General features: G+C 43.7%; 2 protein-coding genes across 2 annotated transcripts in view; one reads left to right on the top strand and one right to left on the bottom strand.

The window, feature by feature from the left end:
* The window catches only part of paf1 (PAF1 homolog, Paf1/RNA polymerase II complex component), a 48,083-nt gene extending 43,490 nt beyond the window's left edge, over positions 1-4,593 (bottom strand). Inside the window, exon 1 of the mRNA XM_028795439.2 lies at positions 4,345-4,593. Within this exon, the coding sequence (XP_028651272.1) occupies positions 4,345-4,391 (47 nt within the window). The 5' untranslated portion in view covers positions 4,392-4,593. The remainder of the gene's footprint in view (positions 1-4,344) is intronic.
* Positions 4,594-6,577: 1,984 nt separating this feature from the next.
* med29 (mediator complex subunit 29) lies at positions 6,578-19,508 on the top strand. The gene is made up of 4 exons (XM_028795461.2): positions 6,578-6,935; positions 9,797-9,855; positions 9,957-10,041; positions 18,908-19,508. The coding sequence occupies exons 1-4, from the start codon at positions 6,627-6,629 to the stop codon at positions 19,133-19,135; spliced, it is 681 nt and encodes a 226-aa protein (XP_028651294.2). The 5' UTR covers positions 6,578-6,626; the 3' UTR covers positions 19,136-19,508.
* Positions 19,509-23,473: the final 3,965 nt, after the last annotated feature.

Genomic DNA, 23,473 nt, shown 5'->3' with positions numbered 1-23,473 from the left:
TATGATATCTTTTCATGGGACAACACTAAAGATATGACACTTTGATCCAATGTAAAGCAGTCCATGTACAGCTTGTATGACGGTGTAAATTTGCTGTCACCTCAAAATAACTCAACACACAGCCATTAATGTCTAAACCGATGGCAACAAAAGTGAGTGCACCCCTCAGTGAAAAATGGCCAAATTGTGCCCAATTAGCCATTCTCCCTCCACGGTGTCATGTGACTCATTAGTGTTACAAGGTCTCAGGTGTGAATGGGGAGCAGGTGTTTGAGCGCTTTGAGTAGTGAGAAAAACGCTATATAAATGCAAAGAATTATTATATTATTATTATTATAAATTTGGTGTTATCGCTCTCACACTGGTCACTGGAAGTTCAACATGGCACCTCATGGCAAAGAACTCTCTGAGGATCTAAAAACAAGAATTGTTGCTCTACATAAAGATGGCGTAGGCTATAAGAAGATTGCCAAGACCCTGAAACTGAGCTGCAGCACGGTGGCCAAGACCATACAGTGGTTTAACAGGACAGGTTCCACTCAGCACAAGCCTCGCCATGGTCGACCAAAGAAGTTGAGTGCCACATGCTCAGCATCATATCCAGAGGTGGTCTTTTGAAAATAGACATATGAGTGCTGCCAGCATTGGTACAGAGGTCAGCCTGTCCGTGCTCAGACCATACGCCCGCCGCACACTGCATCAAATTGGTCTGCATGGCTGTCGTTCCAGAAGGGAGCCTCTTCTAAAGATGATGCACAAGAAAGCCCGCAAACAGTTTGCTGAAGACAAGCAGACTAAGGACATGGATTACTGGAACCTGTGGTCTGATGAGACCAAGATCAACTTATTTGGTTCAGATGGTGTCAAGCGTGTGTGAGGAGGACAAAGACAAGTGTGTCTTGCCTACAGTCAAGCATGGTGATGGCGTAGTGGTGGCTCTGAGGTTAGGGGTCTGCACTGGCAATCGGAAGGTTGCCGGTTCGAATCCCGTAAATGCCAATAGGGACTCTGCTCTGTTGGGCACGTGAGCAAGGAAGGCCTTTAACCTGCAATTGCTGAGCACTTTGAGTAGTGAGAAAAGTGCTCTATAAATGCAAAGAATTATTATTATATTATTATTATGAGAGTGTCATGGTTTGAGGCTGCATGAGTGCTGTCGGCACTGGGGAGCTACAGTTCATTGAGGGCACCATGAATGCCAACATGTACTAACATACTGAAGCACAGCATGATCCCATCCCTTTGGAAACTGAACATGATAACGACCCCAAACACACCTCCAAGACCACCATTGCCTTACTAAAGAAACTGAGGGTAAAGGTGCTGGACTGGCCAAGCATGTCTTCAGACCTAAACTCTACTGAGCATCTGTGGGGAAGGTAGAGGAGCGCAAGGTCTCTAACATTCAGCAGCTCCGTCATGGAGGAGTGGAAGAGGACTCCAGTAGCAGCCTGTGAAGCTCATGTGAACTCCACGCCCAAGAGAGTTAATTATGGTAGTGCTGGAAAATAATGGTGGCCACACAAAATATTGACACTTTGAGCACAATTTGGACGTTTTTCACTGAGGGGTGCACTCACTTTTGTTGACAGCAGTTTAGACATTAATGGCTGTGTGTTGAGTTATTTTGAGGGGACAGCAAATTCACACCGTGATACAAGATGTACACGGACTACTTAACATTGGATCAAAGTGTCATGTCTTCAGTGCTGTCCCATGAAAAGATATAATAAAATATTTAGAAAAATGTGAGGAGTGTACTCACTTTGGTGAGATACTGTATACAGTACGGTTGTCAAAGGAATCAACATATTGATTTTAACCTTTTACAATTACATCGATACTCATGTTTCACAATACTGATTCTACAGCCTGCTTACGAATGCACTTCTGGTTCTCCTTGGCTTTTGGCAGTTGAGCCTTGTAGGCTACCAATGGGCTCGGCTGCAGCCGCATGTCCATCCACTGACAGATGGCTACTTCAGCAGCACACTTACAGTAATTGACAAGGAGGACAGCAGGAGTGGCATCCACAAACACTCTGGCTTTGAGGCAAATGGGGATGGAAAACCACCAGATACATGAAAGCCTGTAGGCAAGATGTGCTCCTGCCGACTAAAAGGGAGAACACAACCAGTTTAGTCAAACACTTGAAGGACCGACACAGCTGTCAATACAAAGAATTGCCAAAGGTATCTCATTTCTAAATTTCAAACATTACTAAATATCAGCCTAAAAACTGTTGCTTTTGGGTGGGATGCGACCGTTATTTTTTCTACAGGTTAACATTTGTTGTAAAAAAAATTTTATGATTTTTTTTTTTTTTTTTTTAATGATTTGTTGTACCATCTACTCAAAGCACCGAGATGTTCCAACAGTGATGGATTAAAAGCCAGAAGTCTGCATGACCATCATCATCAAGTCCTTCCATGAGAACCCTAAATACAAAGAGGACTATTTCATTTATGTGAGGTAGAATGCCCAGAGGAGACTGGGTGGTCTCGTGGCCTCAGTACCCCTGCAGATTTTATTTTTTTCTCCAGCCGTCTGGAGTTTTTTTTTTTTTTTTTTTTTTCTGTCCCCCCTGGCCATCAGACCTTACTCTTTTTCTATGTTAACTAATGTTGTCTTATTTTGTCTTTTATTTTTATTTTTTATGTAAAGCACTTTGTGCTACTTTTTTGTATGAAAATGTGCTATAGAAATAAATGTTGTTGTTGTAGCTAATTCAACGTGTAAAGCATCAAGACAGGGGTCTTCAATTATTTTAACCTTTGGGAAAGTTTTTAGCTCCTGGGCTCCATCACTCCCTCGATTTTAAAACCCTCACCATGACGTGTGCCATCATACTGTGTAACTTTTATTTTTAATTACGTGTGATTTTAAACTTACATTTCATCACACTTACTATGTAATGTAAGGCACTATAACTTTTCACTGCTCAACTACATAAACAGTGCATATGTGTGAACTACTTGAGTGTGCTCATATACTTCCAGTTGTGCTTCAGAGCGGGTATTTAGCACAACCGGGCACATTGGCAGCCAAAGAAGAGCATGTGGCGACCTAACAGCACATCGACATGCTGCTCTTTCTTGCAAAAAATAAAATAAAATTGGAAACTATAAGGACATTTAAGTTTACTTACAGAAAAATGCAAAGTGCACAGTTTAGATTTAAACAAGTGTGTTAGTGGTCTGTGTTTGTGTTACTTGTCCTTTGCGATTTTTCACAAAAGACCACATTAAAGTTCTTTTTACTTGAATATTTACTGCTTGATTTAATATTTTTATGTATAATATTTACAAAAGATTGCAATATTTTTTCAATTAGCATTTAATTACATTTGTAACATCTCACTGCATTACCTCAATAACAGGATTTGGTTTCATCAATTAAAAAAAAAAAAAATGCCGACCACATTTAAACTCCTTTAATGAATTTTATCTTTTACAACAGATTACACTTTAAAGTATTTGCATTTAATTGACTCTAGTTCTATTATTTGTTTTAATTAATGTTCAGATTTTCAGAATTGCAATCCATTTAAATAATCATTTTTATTGATTAACATTATGTACAGTACTGTGCATCAAAAATGGTATCAGATTTCAGTACTTTTCTAAGTATTGCATCGAAGTTTGAAATTCTGGTATCACGACAACCCAAATATACAGCATATATTCTTATCATACCCATGTTATACTCATATATTGCACATACAGCATCTTTGCCTGTTACAAAACTGATTTACTAAGACAAGCGGTGTGAAACTCGGAAAGCTCGCAGCCGCCGTTATTGTAACTCAATTAACATCCGATTCACTGTGCAGCCCTAAAATTTGTTTGTCAGTCTTGTCACCGATGCCCTTGTAATTCGTTCAGACTGTTTGGACTTTCTGGGTCTCGGTTACTTGCCTCATATTCCTTTTAAAAAAGTGCAAACCGGCTAAATTCTTTCAAAGCTGGCATTTACTACTACCTGGCAGTGAACTTAATATGATTCTCCTTTGAAACTGAGATTTAGTAAATTTGAAGTTAAACACGTGCGGTTTCCCTACATGCACATAAATCTACATAACTAAATATTAAATGATTATTACATTTAGGTGCCCCGATGCTGAAATGTATGGCACAACAGATACAGATACTAGAGGGGGGGGGGGGGGGGGGGGGTGCGCACCTGAATGAAGGCGGACAACTGAGTATCCCAGAATCCGTGAGCGCGTTTAAAGAGCTCAGACCGGAGAAAGAACCGCTGGGCTCAAAGAACACCTGTGAATACGCAGCGCGTCGATCAACATGCAACACCGCACGGCGTTTCTATTCTCCCAACGGCACTCACCTGTGCCCGTCTTCCCTCTGGGCTTGAGTCTGGATGGTGGGTGCCATTTCTGGCCGTCTGAATCGAAGGCACCCGTTCCTCGTCAGACGTCAACTTTAGCACTCCTTACAGTCGCGCCTATCTTAAAACCTTACACGTTTTAAGGTCAATTCTTTCCAAACTTTCCTCGTCTTCTCACACACTGTCGTTCCCAGCAGGAGCCACTCACTGAAGGCGCTCCGTCTCGCCGTCAACAAAGGACCTCGTAACTGGTTACCGCTGTGATGCCTGAGGAAAAATAAACGCGTAGTTACAATAAAATAAATACTTCAGCTAAATAAAAAGCATAGCCAACCTCTTTAATAGCTCTAAAAATTAGCATTCGTATAAATATGATTGGATTTATCGGCTTCATCTGAAAAATAAGCCGATGAACCACGCGCTAATTATCAGGCATATATGTAGACACCTAAACTAGCGCATCAGACCGAGGCGCGAGTAACTCAGTGGTTAGTGATGTGGCTCCACGGCTATGAAGACTTGGGTTCGACTCGCTATTCCGGTGAACCGTTTTCCACCGCATTTCTGAAAGGTCTGACTGCAACTTAAATGGAATTATGCAATGTTGTGCCACCAGAGGAAATGTGAAGATATTTGCACATATTCGATCCAAAATGTTTTGGAAGGACTTGGAACCTTTCCTATTAAGATCTTTAACATTTTTAAATTTCATTTAACGGGTTTGACACCGAGCGGCACGGTGGCGCAGTGGGTAGTGCTGCTGCCTTGCAGTTAGGAGACCAATCTATCTATCTATCTATCTATCTATCTATCTATCTATCTATCTATCTATCTATCTATCTATCATATAGTGCCTTTCACTCTATCTATCTATCTATCTATCTATCTATCTATCTATCATATAGTGCATGTCACTCTCTATCTATCTATCTATCTATCTATCTATCTATCTATCTATCTATCTATCTATCTATCATATAGTGCCTTTCACTCTATCTATCTATCTATCTATCTATCTATCTATCTATCTATCTATCTATCTATCTATCTATCATATAGTGCCTTTCACTATCTATCTATCTATCTATCTATCTATCTATCTATCTATCTATCTATCTATCTATCATATAGTGCCTTTGACTCTCTATCTATCTATCTATCTATCATATAGTGCCTTTGACTCTATCTATCTATCTATCTATCTATCATATAGTGCCTTTGACTCTATCTATCTATCTATCTATCTATCTATCTATCTATCTATCTATCTATCTATCTATCATATAGTGCCTTTGACTCTATCTATCTATCTATCTATCTATCTATCTATCTATCTATCTATCATATAGTGCCTTTCACTATCTATCTATCTATCTATCTATCTATCTATCTATCTATCTATCTATCTATCTATCATATACAGTAGTGCCTTTGACTCTATCTATCTATCTATCTATCTATCTATCTATCTATCTATCTATCTATCTATCTATCATATAGTGCCTTTCACTATCTATCTATCTATCTATCATATAGTGCCTTTGACTCTATCTATCTATCTATCTATCTATCTATCTATCTATCTATCTATCTATCTATCTATCTATCTATCTATCTATCTATCTATCTATCTCTATCTATCTATCATATAGTGCCTTTCACTATCTATCTATCTATCTATCTATCTATCTATCTATCTATCTATCTATCTATCTATCTATCTATCTATCATATAGTGCCTTTGACTCTATCTATCTATCTAATACATGGCACAGTGCTAGCACTGCTGCCTTAGAGTAAGGCGACAGGGGCTCGCATGTTCTCTCTATGTCTGCATGAATTTCTCCCCAAAGACATGCACACTGGGTGGACAGGCAACAGTGAAGTGGCCTCTCGATGGACTGTCAACCATGTTCAGGGATTGTTCCTGCCATGCTTGCAGAGATAGGCTTCAGCATCCCTATGGCAATTCTGCTCAGGATCAAGCAGGCTTAGACAACGTGTAGTGCATGCGGACATTCTCAAACCGGCTCGATTATGATTTCACGCACGTGTAAAAACAGATCGGTCTGCACCGTAAAAGTGTCCCATTTAGTACGCTTTCAAGACGAATGTGCGCGCGGGTCGCGTAGCGATAAGTATGGCATAAATAGAGACGTCGCTAGTCATTTCCACCTCCAAACAGCAGATGGCAGTATTACGCCATAGCGCGCTACTCGGAAGACGCTTAGGCGGATATGACGTGATCAAGAAGCTTCGTGTTGTGAGCTGCGGATGGAAACATGGCGGCACAAATGAATCCGGTGAATCAAGTCGTTCAACCGCAACAACCGCCACCACCGCAGCAGCAGCAGCAGCAGCAACAACAACAACAACAACAGCAACAGCAACAACAGCCTCCGCCACTACCTCCACAGGCGCCTCAGATCGGACAGGTCGGAATTCAGCCGAATCTCCAGGGAGCCGCGCTACAGCAGCAGCAGCAACAGCAACAGCAGCAGCAACAACAACAACAACAGCAGCAGCAGCAAGACTTCGACCCGGTGCACCGATTCAAGGTGTTGATTCCGCAGCTAAAGGAGAGCTTACAGGTGAGTCAGAGGCATTTTCACACAGTTTTCAATTTGTCTTTTTGTACAGGTTTTATAATCGTGTTGTTTTACTATAACGTGTTTAGTTTAACCTACGAGGCTAATTTTGTATTAACTGCTTCGGTTTATGAAGGGATGGATGCTTTAAATATTCGGTAGTAATCATATGATGGGCTACTCTGATTTTCGCTCAAAATTCGGAAATGTTTTTTTTTTTTCTCTCCCAGTAAGAGACTATAAAATGCCACGTGACCCAATCCCGGGTGTTTTAATTAAAAGCAGGGACAACGTTATAGACGCTTTCTTATTGGACAGATTTTCATTATTTGTAAAGGGAGTTTATTTAACAAGAGCTGTAATATTAATTTTATAAAGCAAGAAACTGACCCTCCTGTGACTTTCCAATGGTCCGCTTAACAAAGGAAAAAACGTAGCTAGCTCGGTAAGGAACTTTTCTTTAATTAATAACAAAATCGGAGAATGGCACTTTAGAATATTACACAATCGGTTAATAAAACTCTCCTTGATGGAAGTGATGCTTGGGAGTTCTGTAGAGGGGCAACGGAGGCTACTGAACTTTTCTTTATTCTTTCTTGGTGTATTTGTGAGCAGATCTTTTCCTAGTCATTGAAGAAAAAAAAAATTGGTAGAGAGATCACCCCCCCTTTAAAGTTAAATAGACAGACAGACAGATACTTTATTAACCCCAAGGGGAGATTCACATACTCCAGCAGCAGCATACTGATACAAAAAACAATATTAATTATAGAGTGATAAAAATGGAAGGTGGAGAGTGCGAGTCAGGTATAACAGACAATAACTTTATATAATGTTAACGTTTACCCCCCGGGTGGAATTGAAGAGTCGCATAGTGTGGTGGAGGAACGATCTTCTCAGTCTGTCAGTGGAGCAGGACGGTGACCGCAGTCTGTCGCTGAAGCTGCTCCTCTGTCTGGAGATGATCCTGTTCAGTGGATGCAGTGGATTCTCCATGATTGACAGGAGTCTGCTTAGCGCCCGTCGCTCTGCCACAGATGTTAAACTGTCCAGCTCCGTGCCTACAATAGAGCCTGCCTTCCTCACCAGTTTGTCCAGGCGTGAGGTGTCCCTCTTGTTTATTCTGCCTCCTCAGCACACCACTGCGTAGAAGAGGGCGCTCGCCACAACCGTCTGATAGAACATCTGCAGCATCTTATTGCAGATGTTGAAGGACGTCAGCCTTTTAAAGAAGTATAGTCGGCTCTGTCCTTTCTTACACAGGTCATCAGTATTGACAGTCCAGTCTAATTTATCATCCAGCTGCACTCCCAGGTATTTACAGGTCTGCACCCTCTGCACACAGTCACCTCTGATAATCACGGGGGTCCATGAGGGGCCTGGGCCTCCTAAAATCCAACACCAGCTCCTTGGTATTACTGGTGTTCAGGTGTAGGTGTGGAAATGTATAAAGAAGAAACACGGACCCCCACATATGAGAGAGACTGTGTGTCTAGCTATATATTCTGTGATCTCCCAGGTCACCAATAAATAATGTAAAGAATATGTTTACATCAAAAAGGCTTACTTACAAAATGTCAACTGAATTACAGTAAAAGCAGACCCAGAAAACTCATAAACAGACGTTTTAAATTGAGACGCATGTTGTTACTCGTTATAGCAAGTGGATGGTCTGCTGTGCCTTCTAAGTTAAATTATTTAAAGGGGTGACAATTGCTGGAATTCATTTGCTCCGAGGCCAAGGGGGAATTCCATATTCCCTGTGTTACATTTATGGTTGTGGGCAACAAATGTTGAGAATGGCACAAGTGTTGGTTTTCACCAAGTTTGCTGCTTCAGGGTTTTTAGATCTTTCTCTGGTGTAATAAAGTAGAATTACAAGCATTTCAGAAGTTTCAAAGGCTTTTATTGATAATTCCATGACGTTGTCCATATTTGCAGTGTTGGCCCTTCTTTCTTTCTCAAGACCTCTACAATTCACCCTGGCAGGCTGGCAATCAACTTCTGGGCCCAATCCTGAGTGATGGCAGCTGCCCATTCTTGCAGAATCAGTGCCTTGGAGTTTGTCAGAATTGGTGGGTTTTTGTTTGTCCAGCCGCCTCCTGAGGATTGACCACAAGTTCTCAATGGGATTAAAGGTCGGTGGAGTTTCCTGGCCATGGACCCAACATTTTGATGTTTTGTTCCCCAAGTCACTTAGTTCTCACTTTTGTCTTCTGGCCTGGTGCTCCTCCATCATTATTGGTCAGCAACCTGTTCTTGGATGGTGGGGAGAAGTTGCTGTCAGAGGATGTTTTGGTGCCATTCTTCCTTGTGCGAGGTGAGGGTGATTTTTGGCAGCCACTCATAAAGAACAACAGAATACAAAAGAGGAGCAGCACATAAAAAGTAACCATACAGACGCCATAGACAACTGCTTGGTGGTGGACAGCGATTTAATAAATTAGTTCAGTTCCCCTCAAGTTCAGATGCTGCAGTGCTTATTCCGCCACAACCCAGAGTCAGACTCTATGGATTACTGATCAGGTGGTCTTCATTACTGCGCTGCCCACCCACTGGTTTCAGAGGATGGGGACACACTAAGCTTATGTCCTTTCCCGGATTGGTTCCTGCTTTGATGCTGATGTTGTTCCTATTGGCTCCTGCACTTGTAATCCAGGCCTGAATCCGCAGGATGGATGGATGGATGGACAGATAGAAGAGCGGATGATTACTTTTACAGTAAAACAGAATCGCTGCTCTTTGCTCTTGCAGTTTATTTATGCTGTCACAACTAAATGTCTTTTGTGTCTTAATTTAGAGAATTCACAATGCTTTAACAGTCGATAAAACATGTTCTTAAGAGTTCTTTTTTCCTTCCACAGAATGTTATGAAGATTGCTTCCCAAAATTTGGTCCACAACACGGCCATCGATAATGGAATGTAAGCCATGTGAAGTGAACGCTGCGCCCTTGCTTGTGACTCTCCTTGTGACGTCAGGGCGGACATCTTAACTGACCTGAGTTTGTGTTTCTTGCCCACAGTAAGAGCAGCGACTCCTCCGTTCAGCGCTTCGACAAGAGTTTGGAAGAATTTTATGCCCTTTGTGACCAGCTGGAGTTATGTCTGGTGAGTCCATTACTTAAAATTTGCAAGAAATCTGTTTTCTTTTTTTGTTTTCCTGTGCCGCTCATTTCAGTTTCAGTTCACTTTTGTGTAGAGCGGGCGGTGCTTTAGAGAGCTGACAGGTTCACTGCTTCACACCATGTCACTTTGTCAGTCGTTTTCTAACCTGCCTTGGCCTGATCCTGCACTTACAGGGAAAACTTGAGTTGGTGGCAGGATTGGCACTCCAGGCACCAAAAAAAAAAAAGCCACCTACTGCTCTGGTGTGGTGCTGAGGTGTCACCTGCTTCACTTGGGTCCCAATCCAGGTGGTTTGTCGTGTGGTGTGGGTGCAGCAAAGCACAATCGGTGCAACTCCCGGCCTATGCCTGAAAAGGGTGACGGGGGGGGGGGGGGGGGGGGGGGGGTTAGGGGTCTGCTAGAGGCTATCCCAGCTGGCATAGGGCACAAGCCAGGAACAAACTCTGGACAGGGTGCCAGTCCATCGCAGGTGAAACACAGACACACACACACACACTAGGGCTAATTTAGTGTCACCACATCTCCCTAACCTGCATGTCTTTGGACTGTGAGAGGAAATCCACAGGGAGGACATACAAACTCCACACAGGGGAGGAGGACCTTTGACACAAACCCTGGTCTCCTTTACATAACAGGCACACACCAAATGAATGAATCTGTAATTGTGTGTGTCACAGGCCGTCTACTAAAGCAGATGGCCTCCTAGTAGTTTGGGACCGATCAGGACTGAAGGGGTGATAAGAGAGGCAGATGTTCAAAAAAAAAAAAAAAAAAAAGTTAATCTTATTATTCTACGATAGAGAAGAGAAAAAAAAATACAAAATAAAAAACAGTTGCTGTTGTAAAAGGGTGCACAAAAAAAATGTATAAATAATCCTGTGACAAAACAAATCTTAATGTTGTAAAACACAGAAGCTGTTACCCTAATTTATATAATATATAATATATACAGTGATCCCTCGCTATATCGCGCTTCGCCTTTCGCGGCTTCACTCTATCGCGGATTTTATATGTAAGCATATTTAAATATATATCACGGATTTTTTGCTGGTTCGCGGATTTCTGCGGACAATGGGTCTTTTAATTTCTGGTACATGCTTCCTCAGTTGGTTTGCCCAGTTGATTTCATACAAGGGACGCTATTGGCAGATGGCTGAGAAGCTAGATTGCTTACTTTTCTCTCTCTCTTGCGCTGACTATCTGTGATCCTGACGTATGGGGATTGAGCAGGGGGGCTGTTCGCACACTTAGATGATACGGACGCTCGTCTAAAAATGCTGAAAGATTATCTTCACGTTGCTATCTTTTGTGCAGCTGCTTCCTGAAGCGCCATGCTGCACGGTGCTTCGCATGCTTAAAAGCTCAAAGGGCACGTATTGATTTTTCAGTTTGTTTTTCTCTGGCTCTCTCTCTCTCTCTCTATCTCTCTCTCTGCTCCTGACGGAGGGGGTGTGAGCTGCCGCCTTCAACAGCTTTGTGCCGCGGTGCTTCGCATACTTAAAAGCAAAACAGCCCTATTGATTTGTTTGCTTTTCTCTATCTATGTGACATTCTGTGCTCCTGACGCGCACTCCTTTGATGAGGAAGATATGTTTGCATTCTTTTAATTGTGAGACAGAACTGTCATCTCTGTCTTGTCATGGAGCACAGTTTAAACTTTTGAAAAAGAGACAAATGTTTGTTTGCAGTGTTTGAATAATGTTCCTGTCTCTCTACAACCTCCTGTGTTTCTGCACAAATCTGTGACCCAAGCGTGACAATATAAAAATAACCATATAAACATATGGTTTCTACTTCACAGATTTTCTTATTTTGCGGGTGGCTCTGGAACGCAACCCCCGCGATGGAGGAGGGATTACTGTATATATATATATATATATATATATATATATATATATATATATATATATATATATGGAGGGCACATCATCCCCATGAACCCCCCAGCCACAACACAGTCCCAAAAGCACTTTATATAAACCACACAACTCTCCACCTTTGCCCAGGCAACCTCATCCTCTTCCTCCCGACTCTGGCCACTGAGTGGTGGTTGCTGGCCCTTTTTATGGCCCACCTGGAAGTTCTTCAGGTGCTTGATCACCTGTTGCTAATTGCACTTCCGGGCGGGGACCCATGCAGCACCCCCTGGTGGCCACCCCAGATCCTAACAGGGCTGTGGAGAACTCCATCTCTCATGGAACCCTGCGGGAAACTGAGGCACCATCGTCAACCAGGGAGGCTGCCACCAAGCGTCCCGGGGGAGGTACTGAGGAGCCCATGGCTGCTCCCCTGGAACATAAGTAGAAGGGGCATCCCAGCTGGGCATGGGACCAGGCTGCCCACCACTCATATATATAAATAAATAAATAACATTGTCACGCTTGGGTCACAGATTTGCCCAGAAACACAGAAGATTGTAGAGACAGGAACTTTTATTCAAACACTGCAAACAAACATGTCTCTTTTTCAAAAGTTTAAACATACTCCTTGACAAGATGGAGATGACAGTTCCGTCTCACAATTAAAAGAATGCAAACTTATCTTCCTCTTCAAAGGACTGCGCATCAGGAGCAGAGAATGTTAGAGAGAGAGAGAGAAAGGCAAACAAGGTGCTGTTCGGACTTTTAAGTCTGCGAAGTACTGCACGGATCACGCGATAGATCAGCCGCAAGTAAGCTCAGCAGCAAGGGAGCAATGTGAAGGTAGTCTTTCAGCGTCTTTTTTTTTTTTTTAACCTGTAGGGGTGCGATCAGCCCCCCACCTCACAATCAATATATACAGTACTGTGCAAACGTTTTAGGCAGGTGTGAAAAAATGCTGTAAACAAAGAATGCTTTCAAAAATGGAAGGGTTAATCATTTATTTTCATCAATCAACAAAATGCAGTGAATGAACAAAAGAGAAATCGAAATCAAATCAATATTTGGTGTGACCACCCTTTGCCTTCAAAACAGCATCAATTCTTCCAGGTACACTTGCACACAGTTTTTGAAGGAACTCGGCTGGTAGGTTGTTCCAAACATCTTGGAGAACTAACCCCAGATCTTCTGTGGATGTAGGCTTCCTCACATCCTTCTGTCTCTTCATGTAATCCCAGACACACTCGATGATGTTCAGATCAGGGCTCTGTGGGGGCCATACCATCACTTCCAGGACTTCTTGTTCTTCTTTACGCTGAAGATAGTTTTTAATGACTTTGGCTGTATGTTTGGGGTCGTTGTCCTGCTGCAGAATAAATTTGGGGCCAATCATACGCCTCCCTGATGGTATTGTATGATGGATAAGTATCTGCCTGTATTTCTCAGCATTGAGAACATCATTAACCCTGACCAAATCTCCAACTCCATTTGCAGAAATGCAGCCCCAAACGTTCAAGGAACCTCCACCATGCTTCACTGTTGCCTGCAGACACTCATTATTGTACTGCTCTCGAGCCCTTCGACGAACAAACTGTCCTTCTGCTACAGCCAAATATTTCAAATTTTGACTCATCAGTCCAGAGCACCTGCTGCCATTTTTCTGCACCCCAGTTCCTATGTTTTCGTGCATACTTGAGTCGCTTGGCCTTGTTTCCACGTCAAAGGTTTGGCTTTTTGGCTGCAACTCTTCCATGACGACCACTTCTGGCTAGACTTCTCCGGACAGTAGATGGGTGTACCTGGGTCCCACTGGTTTCTGCCAGTTCTGAGCTGATGGCACTGCTGGACATCTTCAGATTTCGAAGGGTGATAAGCTTGATGTGTCTTTCATCTGCTGCACTAAGTTTCCTTGGCCGACCACTGCGTCTACGATCCTCAACGTTGCCCGTTTCTTTGTGCTTCTTCAAAAGAGCTTGAACAGCACATCTTGAAACTCCAGTCTGCTTTGAGATCTTTGTCTGGGAGAGACCTTGCTGATGCAGTAGAACTACCTTGTGTCTTGTTGCTGTGCTCAATCTTGCCATGACATGAAACTGTCTTCACAACCACACCTTGGTAGCAGAGTTTGGCTGTTCCTCACCCGGTTTTAAGCTGTTTCTGTTTCAGTTAATGACTGTGTTTCAACCTACGTGTGACATTGATGATCATCAGCACCTGTTTGGTAGAATTGGTTGATCAAACACCTGACTAGAATCCTACAAAATCCCTGACTTTGTGCAAGTGGACCTGTAAGAATTGATGCTGGTTTGAAGGCACCAAATATTGATTTGATTTAGATTTGTCTTTTGTTCGCTCACTTTGCATTTTGTAAATTGATAACAATAAACAATCATTATTTATATTTCTGAAAGCATTCTTTGTTTACAGCATTTTTTCACACCTGCCTAAAACTTTTGCACAGTACTGTATGTGTGTGTATATATATATATTCACGGCATTCGAAGTCTGTTTTCACAATCTGATTGTATGGGTGGTTACCTACCAGGTAATGCTTGTGGTTGGCCAGCAATCTGCTAACATCCGCCACGGTGCCCTCAGTTTGTGAGGAGCAGATCATAGAATGGTTGATATATATATTATACAGTTGCTTCAAATCCAGCAGCCTCAAAATAAAACAGAACTGGACTGTCAAACATACAACTCCTCAAAGAAAAAAAAATCTCAGGAGCCTGTTTTGGTCGTCAAGAGCCTAACTCACTCCTTTACATCAACCAACCGCTCAGCCACCAGGCACCTCTCAGTCTGGCGTGCCTTGCACTACCTCACCCTTTTTCTCAAATCTCTCTGAACAATTGTCAACCCCCCCCCCCAGACTTCTCCATTCCCAGGGTCAGCTTACCTAAACGTAGGGAGATACCATTTCAGGCCTGCCGGGGAAATCCTACACTTCCAAGTAAACATCAAAATATCCGACAAAAAAATACACACAATAAAACACTGAACAACAAGTCAAGTTGCGGAGCATGCACTGGTACAGAGTGTTGCTGCACCCACCACACAACGAAACTACTCAGGATTCCAGTTGGCAACCCCCCAGGCAGACACGCAGTCCAGTCCCACCTCTATCTGCCACAGCCAGGTGTTATGTGGGTGACCCCTTGGCCTGATCCAGCCACTCCGGTCCCCAACAATGACGATCCTACGAGCTGGATCACCCTCGGGGAAATGCGCCACATGGCCATAGTGCTGTAACTGACGCTCCCTCGCAATGCAGGTCATGTGCCTCATTTGGGACTCCATGAGCAACACAAAGTCTAACCAATGGTACCCGAGGATTCTCTGAAAAGACACACATGAAGGAGTCCAGTCTTCACCTCAGGGCACTGGATAGTGTCCATGTCTCGCAACCATATAGCAAGACAGGGACCACCAGGACTCTAAAGACTTGGACCTTCGTCCTTTAGTGGAGATATCTGGAGTGCCACACACCCCCTTCCCAGCGACCTCATGACCACCCCCATGCTCTCCAAATCCGTCTACTGACGTCGTAGGAAGTCACCAGACACATGAATGTCTCTGCCAAGGTCAGTAAACCTCTCACCAGGTTTACTTACCTTTTTACTAAACAGAAACATTTAAACCTCAAGGTTACTAAGATATAAACGGAAACATTACGGTACACAGACACCACTAATCCAGCCTGAACTCCTCCTCCTCTAGCTGTCTTTTGACCTTCCCAGGCACCCGTGACTGCCTTTAGCTTCTGTGCCACCTTTAAAACACCAGTTGGTAAAAGTGGAATGTTAGGCAAATCTGACATCCTCTGAGTGAACACTTGCACAACCACAAGCACTAATCCCACATCTTTGGGGAAGCTGCTCTCTGCGTCTCAGCACCCGATTGGATTTTTTGTGTGTTATGTTTTAGGTCTTACCTCATTTACCGAAATCCGATTGGATCGGCCGCGAGATATTTTATAGGTCCCACCCTGTCTGTCTTGTGTGACGCGTCAGGTGGCCTTTGAAGCATCGTGCCGTGCACGGCGCATGCGCACTTCACCAGAAGACACACACACACGGACACATACAAAGATTTTATTAAAGAGGATAATAATAAGAAGAAGAAAACAGTAAATGCATGGAGGACCTGGGATTGAACCTGCAACCAAATGATTATGAGGCAGCAGTTCTTACCACTGCACCAGCCAAGCAGACATGTCTATTTTGTGTGGCTTGATATCAGGACTTTGGTTTTTACACATTGACAGCAACATGTAAATTGAATGATTGCTTTTTCTTTGATTATATCAACATGTACGCACGTGTTTTGTTACAGCTTTTGTGAAAATTTTTATTTGATATTTGGACTTCACACATCACACAATTCACATCAACATTTTGTCAATTATTACTAGAACATGAAAAAAGTTTCTGTTTTAGTTGTGTGTTCAGCATTTCTTGCCTCACATTTCCTGTCATCCTACATTTGCACAGATCGCTGTAGACACGGAACACGCATGTAATGTACTGTACGTATGCCAAATAACGAGATCTTATTTACTGTCTACAACTCCAGACGCACAGACTTCTGCTGCCTCGGTGGGGGATGAGATAGCAGGCGGCTTGCTGCTGATAAAGACCCTGATAGGAGAGGAGGTGTGAGGGGAATTTAAGGAGGCCTGGCGTTACGAATGTTTTCATAGGCTTCAGGGATTCCAGTGTTAAGAACTCGAGGGTAAATGTCATCTCGTCCTGGTGATTTGTTTGATTTCAGCCTATTTAATCTGAGCAGCACTTCTCGCTCTACAATTTCCAAATCCCTCAGTACCTCCTTAGTAGTCCCTGTTACCTCTGGGAGGTTATCCACTTGTGAACACCTCAGAATAGTGTAAGTTTAGGGCATCCGCTATTTCACTGTCTGTATCTTTTAATTCCCCTTTACTATTTCTGGTACACTTGACCTCCTCCATGACTGTTCTTTTACTACTAAAATACTGAAGAGACCCTCTTGGGGTCGTCTGTCTCCTTATCTGCTCTATTCCTCTCCAACTGTGTTTTAACTTTCCTGATATCCTCCTTAATGGTTGCCCTCATGTTCTCATACGCTCTATGATTCGCTTTACAGTCATTAGTCTTACAGTGGGTACAGAAAAGACCCCCCCCCCCTTGAAATATTCCCATTTGTTTTGCTTTACAGCCCTAAATGAAACCACACAAAACATATTTCTTCCCAGCTTTACTTACTCAATGCCACCTCTAACATCCAAGTGAAAGATCACAGCTACAATTCAGAAGAATTATCCATCCATCCATTATCCAACCTGCCATATCCTAACTACAGGGTCACAGGTGTCTGCTGGAGCCAATCCCAGCCAACACAGGGCACAAGGCAGGAAACAAACCCCGGGCAGGGTGCCAGCCCACAGCATTCAGAAGAATTATAAAAAATCAAAAACAAGACCTACTGAGATTAATAAAGGCCCCCCCCCCCCATATGTCAGTGTCATCTTGTTGACGCCCCTTTTGCTTTAATGACAGCCTTGAGTCTGGTGGGATTCTTCTCTATCACCTCTTCTTTACAGTTTAACTGTTCAAGTTTGGTCACATTGGATGATGATGTTGGTGGTCTGCTATCTTCAGATCTTTCCACAGATTTTCACTGTGATTGAGGTCTGGGCTCTGACTGGCCACACCAGGACCTTCACTTCTGTGTGGTCCCTTTTGCAATGTGCTTCGGGTTGTTGTTGTGTTGAAAGGTGAACATTCTGCCCATCTTCAACTTTCTGGCAGAGGGTAGCAGGTTTTCCTCAAGAATTTGACAGGATTTTACCCCATCCATTTTTTCCTTCTACCCTAATGAGAGCCCCAGGCCCCCCACGACAGGATGCTGCCCCCGCCATGCTTCACTGTCAGTATGTCGTGTTGTGGATGGTGAGCTGCATTGGTGGACCGTTTGGTATCAAGGCCAAATAGTTTGATTTTGGTCTCATCTGACCAGAAGACCTTTTCCCACTTGGCATCAGAATCTTCAAGGTGCATTCTGGGAAAGCTCAAACGAGCCTCAATGTGGCCTTTCTTGAGAAGTGCGACCCTCCCGAACAAGCCACGATAGTGGAGCGCTTGTGAAATTGTTGTCACATGCACACCATTAATGACCACTCTGTGCCATTAAATCCTGGAACTCCTTCAAAGTGGCCATTGGCCTCTCTTACCAGTTTCCTCCTTGCTCTTCCATCCAGTTTGGAGGGTCCTAGTGGTACCAAACATTTCTTTATGATGGACTTTACTGGGCTCCTTGGGATTGATAAAGCCTTTGAGATCTCCTGCCTTATGTCCGTCCACAACTCTGTCCCTGAGATCTTCTGTAAGTGACTTGCCACCCACAGTCAGTCGTGTGCGGTCAGTGGCAGTGCCAAGGAAGGGAATGAATGCTCCAGGAACAGCTTCACTGATAACACGGACTACAACTGATCACAGGGGGAAGGAAGCCAGTAACCGCAATGGGAATGGTGGGCACTGACAGCTGAGTGAGTTTGGGGGGGGGGTCCTTTATTAATCTCAGGATTTGTTTTTTATTCTTTTAAATTCTTCTGAACTGTAGCTGTGATTTCTTTCACTTGAATGTTAGAGGTGGCATTGAGTAAGTAAAGCTGGAAAAAATATGAGTTTGTGTGTTTACATATAAGGCTGTAAAGCAAAATAATGGGAGTATTTCAAAGGGGGGGGGATTCTTATAAATGTAAATGCCTTATAAAGCAGTTTTTTTTTTTCCTTTGCAGCTTCTTTTTTTAAATCGTTATTAATCCACTGTGAAGTGTTTTAAAATTTCCTATTAATTCCAAAGTGAGGCCTGCATTACATGTTCTCGTGTGATTTCGATACAATTATGTCCCGGGTGACACTCTGCGGCCATTCCAGGAATGAAATTGTCACACCTGGTAACCACTAACGCACTAAACTGACCCCCTTGTGTGCCCTCTTGTGTTCCAGAGACTGGCCTACGAGTGTCTCTCCCAAAGCATCGACAGTGCCAAGCATTCTCCAAACCTCGTTCCGACTGCGACCAAGCCGGACACCGTGCAGACGGAGAGCCTGTCCTACTCGCAGTACCTCAGCATGATCAAGTCTCAGATCTCGTGTGCCAAAGACATCCACAACGCACTGCTGGAATGTTCTAAGAAGATTGCTGGTAAAGGGCAGACGCAGGGGATGCTGTAGGCCGATGACCGCACTGCTGCTGGAGTTGAAACTTTGTGATGCTGGAGTTTCCTCCTTCTTTACCTCCTCAGAAGCAGCCATCTTGCGTGGCCAAGTTTTCACACGAGGATTCTGAGGAGGTGGTGGTTTGTGCTTTTAATGTGCACACGTTCTTCACCGTTCAGCCATGTTGATTTGTTTATAGCTGGCTTTTAGCACTCCGCTGTAAGCACATGGATTCTCCAGTAGATTGGGTTAGAAAGGAACTGTGGGATTGATGGCCCGTCCCCATGAAAAGAGCTCGGTTGTCTGCTTGGACTCTTTAGCCTTCCTTCCTGCTTTGGTGGGCACAAGTTGGCACAGAATGTTAAATAAAAGGAGTGTTTCTTTTTCATGTTTGTCTCTTGAGGGTTTTCAGTCTATAGAATGGAGTCCATGGCACTGAGGCCATTTGATTTAGCAGAGCAGCACTAATGGAGAGCGACAGTAACGTTTACTGTAGTGACACAAGCCGCCCGCCGCTTGGTGACTTGCTGTTATCTCCCTTGCCTGCTCCAGTTGTGTTCTTCTGTCCTTTCAAAAGTGACAAGTCATCTTTCGTTTTGAGGACATTGCACATGTGACATGAATCAGCCATTTTTCCATAAACTGCTAGAAATGATGATTGGCATTTTGTGCAGTGGCCCCCCAGACCTGTTCAAAGGGGTCTTCTGTTTTCCTTCTCCTTAAATCTCCTGTTTTAAGACAGGCCCACAACTTCTCAATGGGGGGGGGAGGTATGTCATTATTCTTTGATCTTTAAAGCCTTTACTGGCTTAGTCTTCTTGAAAGGTGATGACTTTTTCCTGTGCCACTGCAGGAGGATTGGGTTGTTGATTTTGAGTCCATCTTCAACCCATAAAGGGCTCACCAGCTCATCTTTAATAACACCAGCCCATACCAGTAGCCCACCTCCACCTTGCTGGCGTCTGAGTCGCAGTGGAGCTCGGTGCCACGTGGTCCGTCAAGAGTCACTTATCTTATCAGTCTTCGGATGTTTCTTGACGTTTCCACTTGTGTGACTTCGTCAGCGGTGGTCGGGTTTCAGCCTTCCTCTCCTCGGCTGTGTCTCTGAGCGCTGAACGCCTGGTACTTCTGGGCACTCCAGGTAGGTAGAATCAGACAGCACTGGAGGATGGTGGGGTTCTTGCTAGCTTCACGATTGATTCTTCCCAAATTGTTGGCAGTAAATTTGCATCTTTTTGATTTTTCTCAACACCTTATCGCTATTTGCAACAAAATGTTTGATGGTTCTGTGATTGCGATTCCAAGATTGCTGCATCCCCCCGAAAGACGCTTTACAATTGTTGACTTTTCAGAGTCCGTTCAATCCTGCCTGTGGAAATCAAGCTGCCTAAAATTGTGAATTTCCCCTTGGGATTAATAAAGTATCTATCTATCTATCTATCTATCTATCTATCTATCTATCTATCTATCTATCTATCTATCTATCTATCTATCTATCTATCGTGCCTTTCACTCTATCTATCTCTATCTATAGTGCCTTTCACTCTATCTATCTATTATATAGTGCCTTTCACATCTATCTATCTCTATCTATCTATTATATAGTGCCTTTCACTTTCTATCTATTATATAGTGCCTTTCACATCTATCTATCTATTATATAGTGCCTTTCACTCTATCTATCTATCTATTATATAGTGCCTTTCACATCTATCTATCTATTATATAGTGCCTTTCACTCTATTATATAGTGCCTTTCACTCTATCTATTATATAGTGCCTTTCACTCTATTATATAGTGCCTTTCACATATATCTATCTATCTATTATATAGTGCCTTTCACTCTATTATATTGTGCCTTTCACATCTATCTATCATATAGTGCCTTTCACTCTACTATATACTGCCTTTCACTCTCTATCACCTGATGGAGAGCATTGATCTCCTTAGGCCACGCCCTCCCTTGTTACACAAATACACATCACCTGATCTGCTTAAATCCAATCAGCATTCAAGTTTCTACAGCTTGGAGTTGGACTATATAAATAAAAACGCCTAATCATTGTGCCCTCCATGGAAACAAGTGCTAGTGTGGTTGGAGCAGCTTCCCGGTTGTGGGCGTTTCTGTACAGGTGAGGAATCGTCCATGTCTGTAATTGGCGCCGGGAGCTGCTAATCACCACACCTGTGCCACATCCCCATTATAAATTGGAGAAGCGCAGGTGTGAGGGTGGATCAAAGGTTAAAAGGCGGCCATCTAAAGAGCGGGTGCAGCTCCAACAGGGGCACCGTGACGAAGTGTAGCTTGTGGTGCTCTAGGGGGGCTGGTTTGACCCACCGATCAATGGTGTGGAGTGGGGGCCCCCCAGGGATCCGAGGTATGACTGTGGGTGTGTGAAGGATGATGGGAGGAGTGCCGACCTTGGACTGTCATGCTGTGCTGAAACGGGGGTCGGGGGGGATGAAGATGGTGTCTGCTGAGTGATGGGTGAGCCAGCAGGGGGATGCGCCGGGATCTGAAGGAGCCATTTTGAACCTCTGCTTTGGGTGGATTCATTGATTGTGTTGTTATCCCCGACTGTTCACTTGTTTTTATGGACCTTTTTGACTCACGCCTCTGTTTATTTGGACATCATTTAATACAGTGGTTCTCAAACTGGGGGGGCATGAAGATGTGGAAAAAAAGAAAACAATCGAAAATATGAAAAATCCATCTACTGAAACCAAAACAAATTAACTTAAACTACATTCTGATACTAGAAAAATAAAGTTAGATAAATGTCGGTAAAAGTTAAGTAGGTATAATATATCTATGATATATCATTAATTTAAAAAGAACAAATTACGTTAGGGGGACGTAACTAAAACTGTTATGAAAACTCGGGTCACAAATACTTAAAGGTTGAGAAACGCTGAGTTAATAAAAGCACCAACCACTCTTTTTCCTTTCCTCCCTGTGTGATTTGTGCCCACCTGCCAGCTCATCCCGGTCAGGACTCATTGACGGCATCGGGTACGAGAGACTCCCAAATGTAAGGAGGGACCCTGCATGCCGTGTCAGTTCTTGGGATCTGTGTGACAGTGCGGGTCCACTCCAGGGTCCCTCCTTACATTTGGGAGTCTCTTGTACCCGATGCCGTCAATGAGTCCTGACCGGGATGAGCTGGTAGGTGGGGGGGAAGGCGCCAACGTATTCAGTGCTTTTATTAAAAGCCAAACAACAAAAAGGTGCTGCGCTCAGAATTCATAAATAAATAATCCATAATCCCAATAAATAAATGAATCCATTAAAACGAGTTAATTTTTTAAAAAAAAAAAAGCACTGGCAGAAAGCCAATTTTTTTTTTTTTTTTTGGTGCCCTTCTCTTTAAACTGGCAGCTCCTCTGCTCATCCCGTGTGGGCCTAACGGCAGACACAACTCGCCTTTCTTCAGGTCCAGTCGCCTGCCGCCCCTCGCTGGGGCTCTCCTCCCAAAACGCCTTGACCCCCGCTGCCCCCCCCCCGTCTCATATGGCAAGTCGCTCCTTCAGCCCCGGGTGTCCCACCTTGCCCACTCTCCTCTGCCCTCTCTGTCTCTCTTTCTTTCTTTCTCCTTTCACCTCCCATCTTTTCTTGATTTTAATTCTTTCCCTCCTCGCCCTGTCACTTCCCTTTTTAAAATGAGGACTGTGTCGATTAGCAGCTCCCGGTGCCAATTAGGGTCACAGCTGATCCCACACATTTGCTTCTCCGTGTTGGGATGGGAGCCACTCTCGCCACGCTACCATGCCCCCTCCTACCGAGACGCAAGTTGGGCGATTATTTATTTTAAAAGATGGTGGTCAGCCGCGGACATCACTGTTATGACAATCTGAGGGTCATGTTTTGAGTTTCCCTGCGTGGTGCCAGCTTTAGGTACAGGTGTGTGTGTGGAGACACATGGTAGGCTGCCAGCTGAGTGCCACTTGAAGGCCTTTGCATTGTTTTTGACTGTGTGCTTCCATCCATCATGGCCACAGCCTTCTGCTTTTCAAAGAGATCATGCTGTCTGTACCAGGCGTGGGGCACAAAGACCCTCCCTGCTGAAGCCTGACTGGTGTGACACGCACAGCCCTCCAACAAAGTGACTTAATAATGCAGATGGGTGTATCAATAAATTCTACGAACAAAGCCCAGGTTAGTGGTTGGTGACTGGCGCCCCACAGTGAACAATCCTCTAGAAATCTGGAGACCTTGTTGTGTGTTGTGTGAGCCGAGTGTCCGCCGAGGAGCTACAAGGGCAGGGAGCAGTGCAGCAGGCTAAGCCAGGAAATGAGACCCACACACGAGAGTTCACCCAGAATGATGGGCATTGGAGTCACAAGCACATGGC

The sequence above is a fragment of the Erpetoichthys calabaricus genome, chromosome 1 (genome assembly GCF_900747795.2).
Source record: "Erpetoichthys calabaricus chromosome 1, fErpCal1.3, whole genome shotgun sequence".
Lineage (NCBI taxonomy): Eukaryota > Metazoa > Chordata > Cladistia > Polypteriformes > Polypteridae > Erpetoichthys > Erpetoichthys calabaricus.
This window is presented reverse-complemented; position numbering and strand designations above follow the sequence as displayed.

Coding starts and splice junctions, on each gene's coding strand:
- med29 (XM_028795461.2), top strand. CDS start 6,627: ATGGCGGCACAAATGAATCCGGTGAATCAAGTCGTTCAACCGCAACAA. Junction 6,936..9,796: donor AGCTAAAGGAGAGCTTACAG/GTGAGTCAGAGG, acceptor TTCCTTCCACAG/AATGTTATGAAGATTGCTTC. Junction 10,042..18,907: donor ACCAGCTGGAGTTATGTCTG/GTGAGTCCATTA, acceptor CTTGTGTTCCAG/AGACTGGCCTACGAGTGTCT.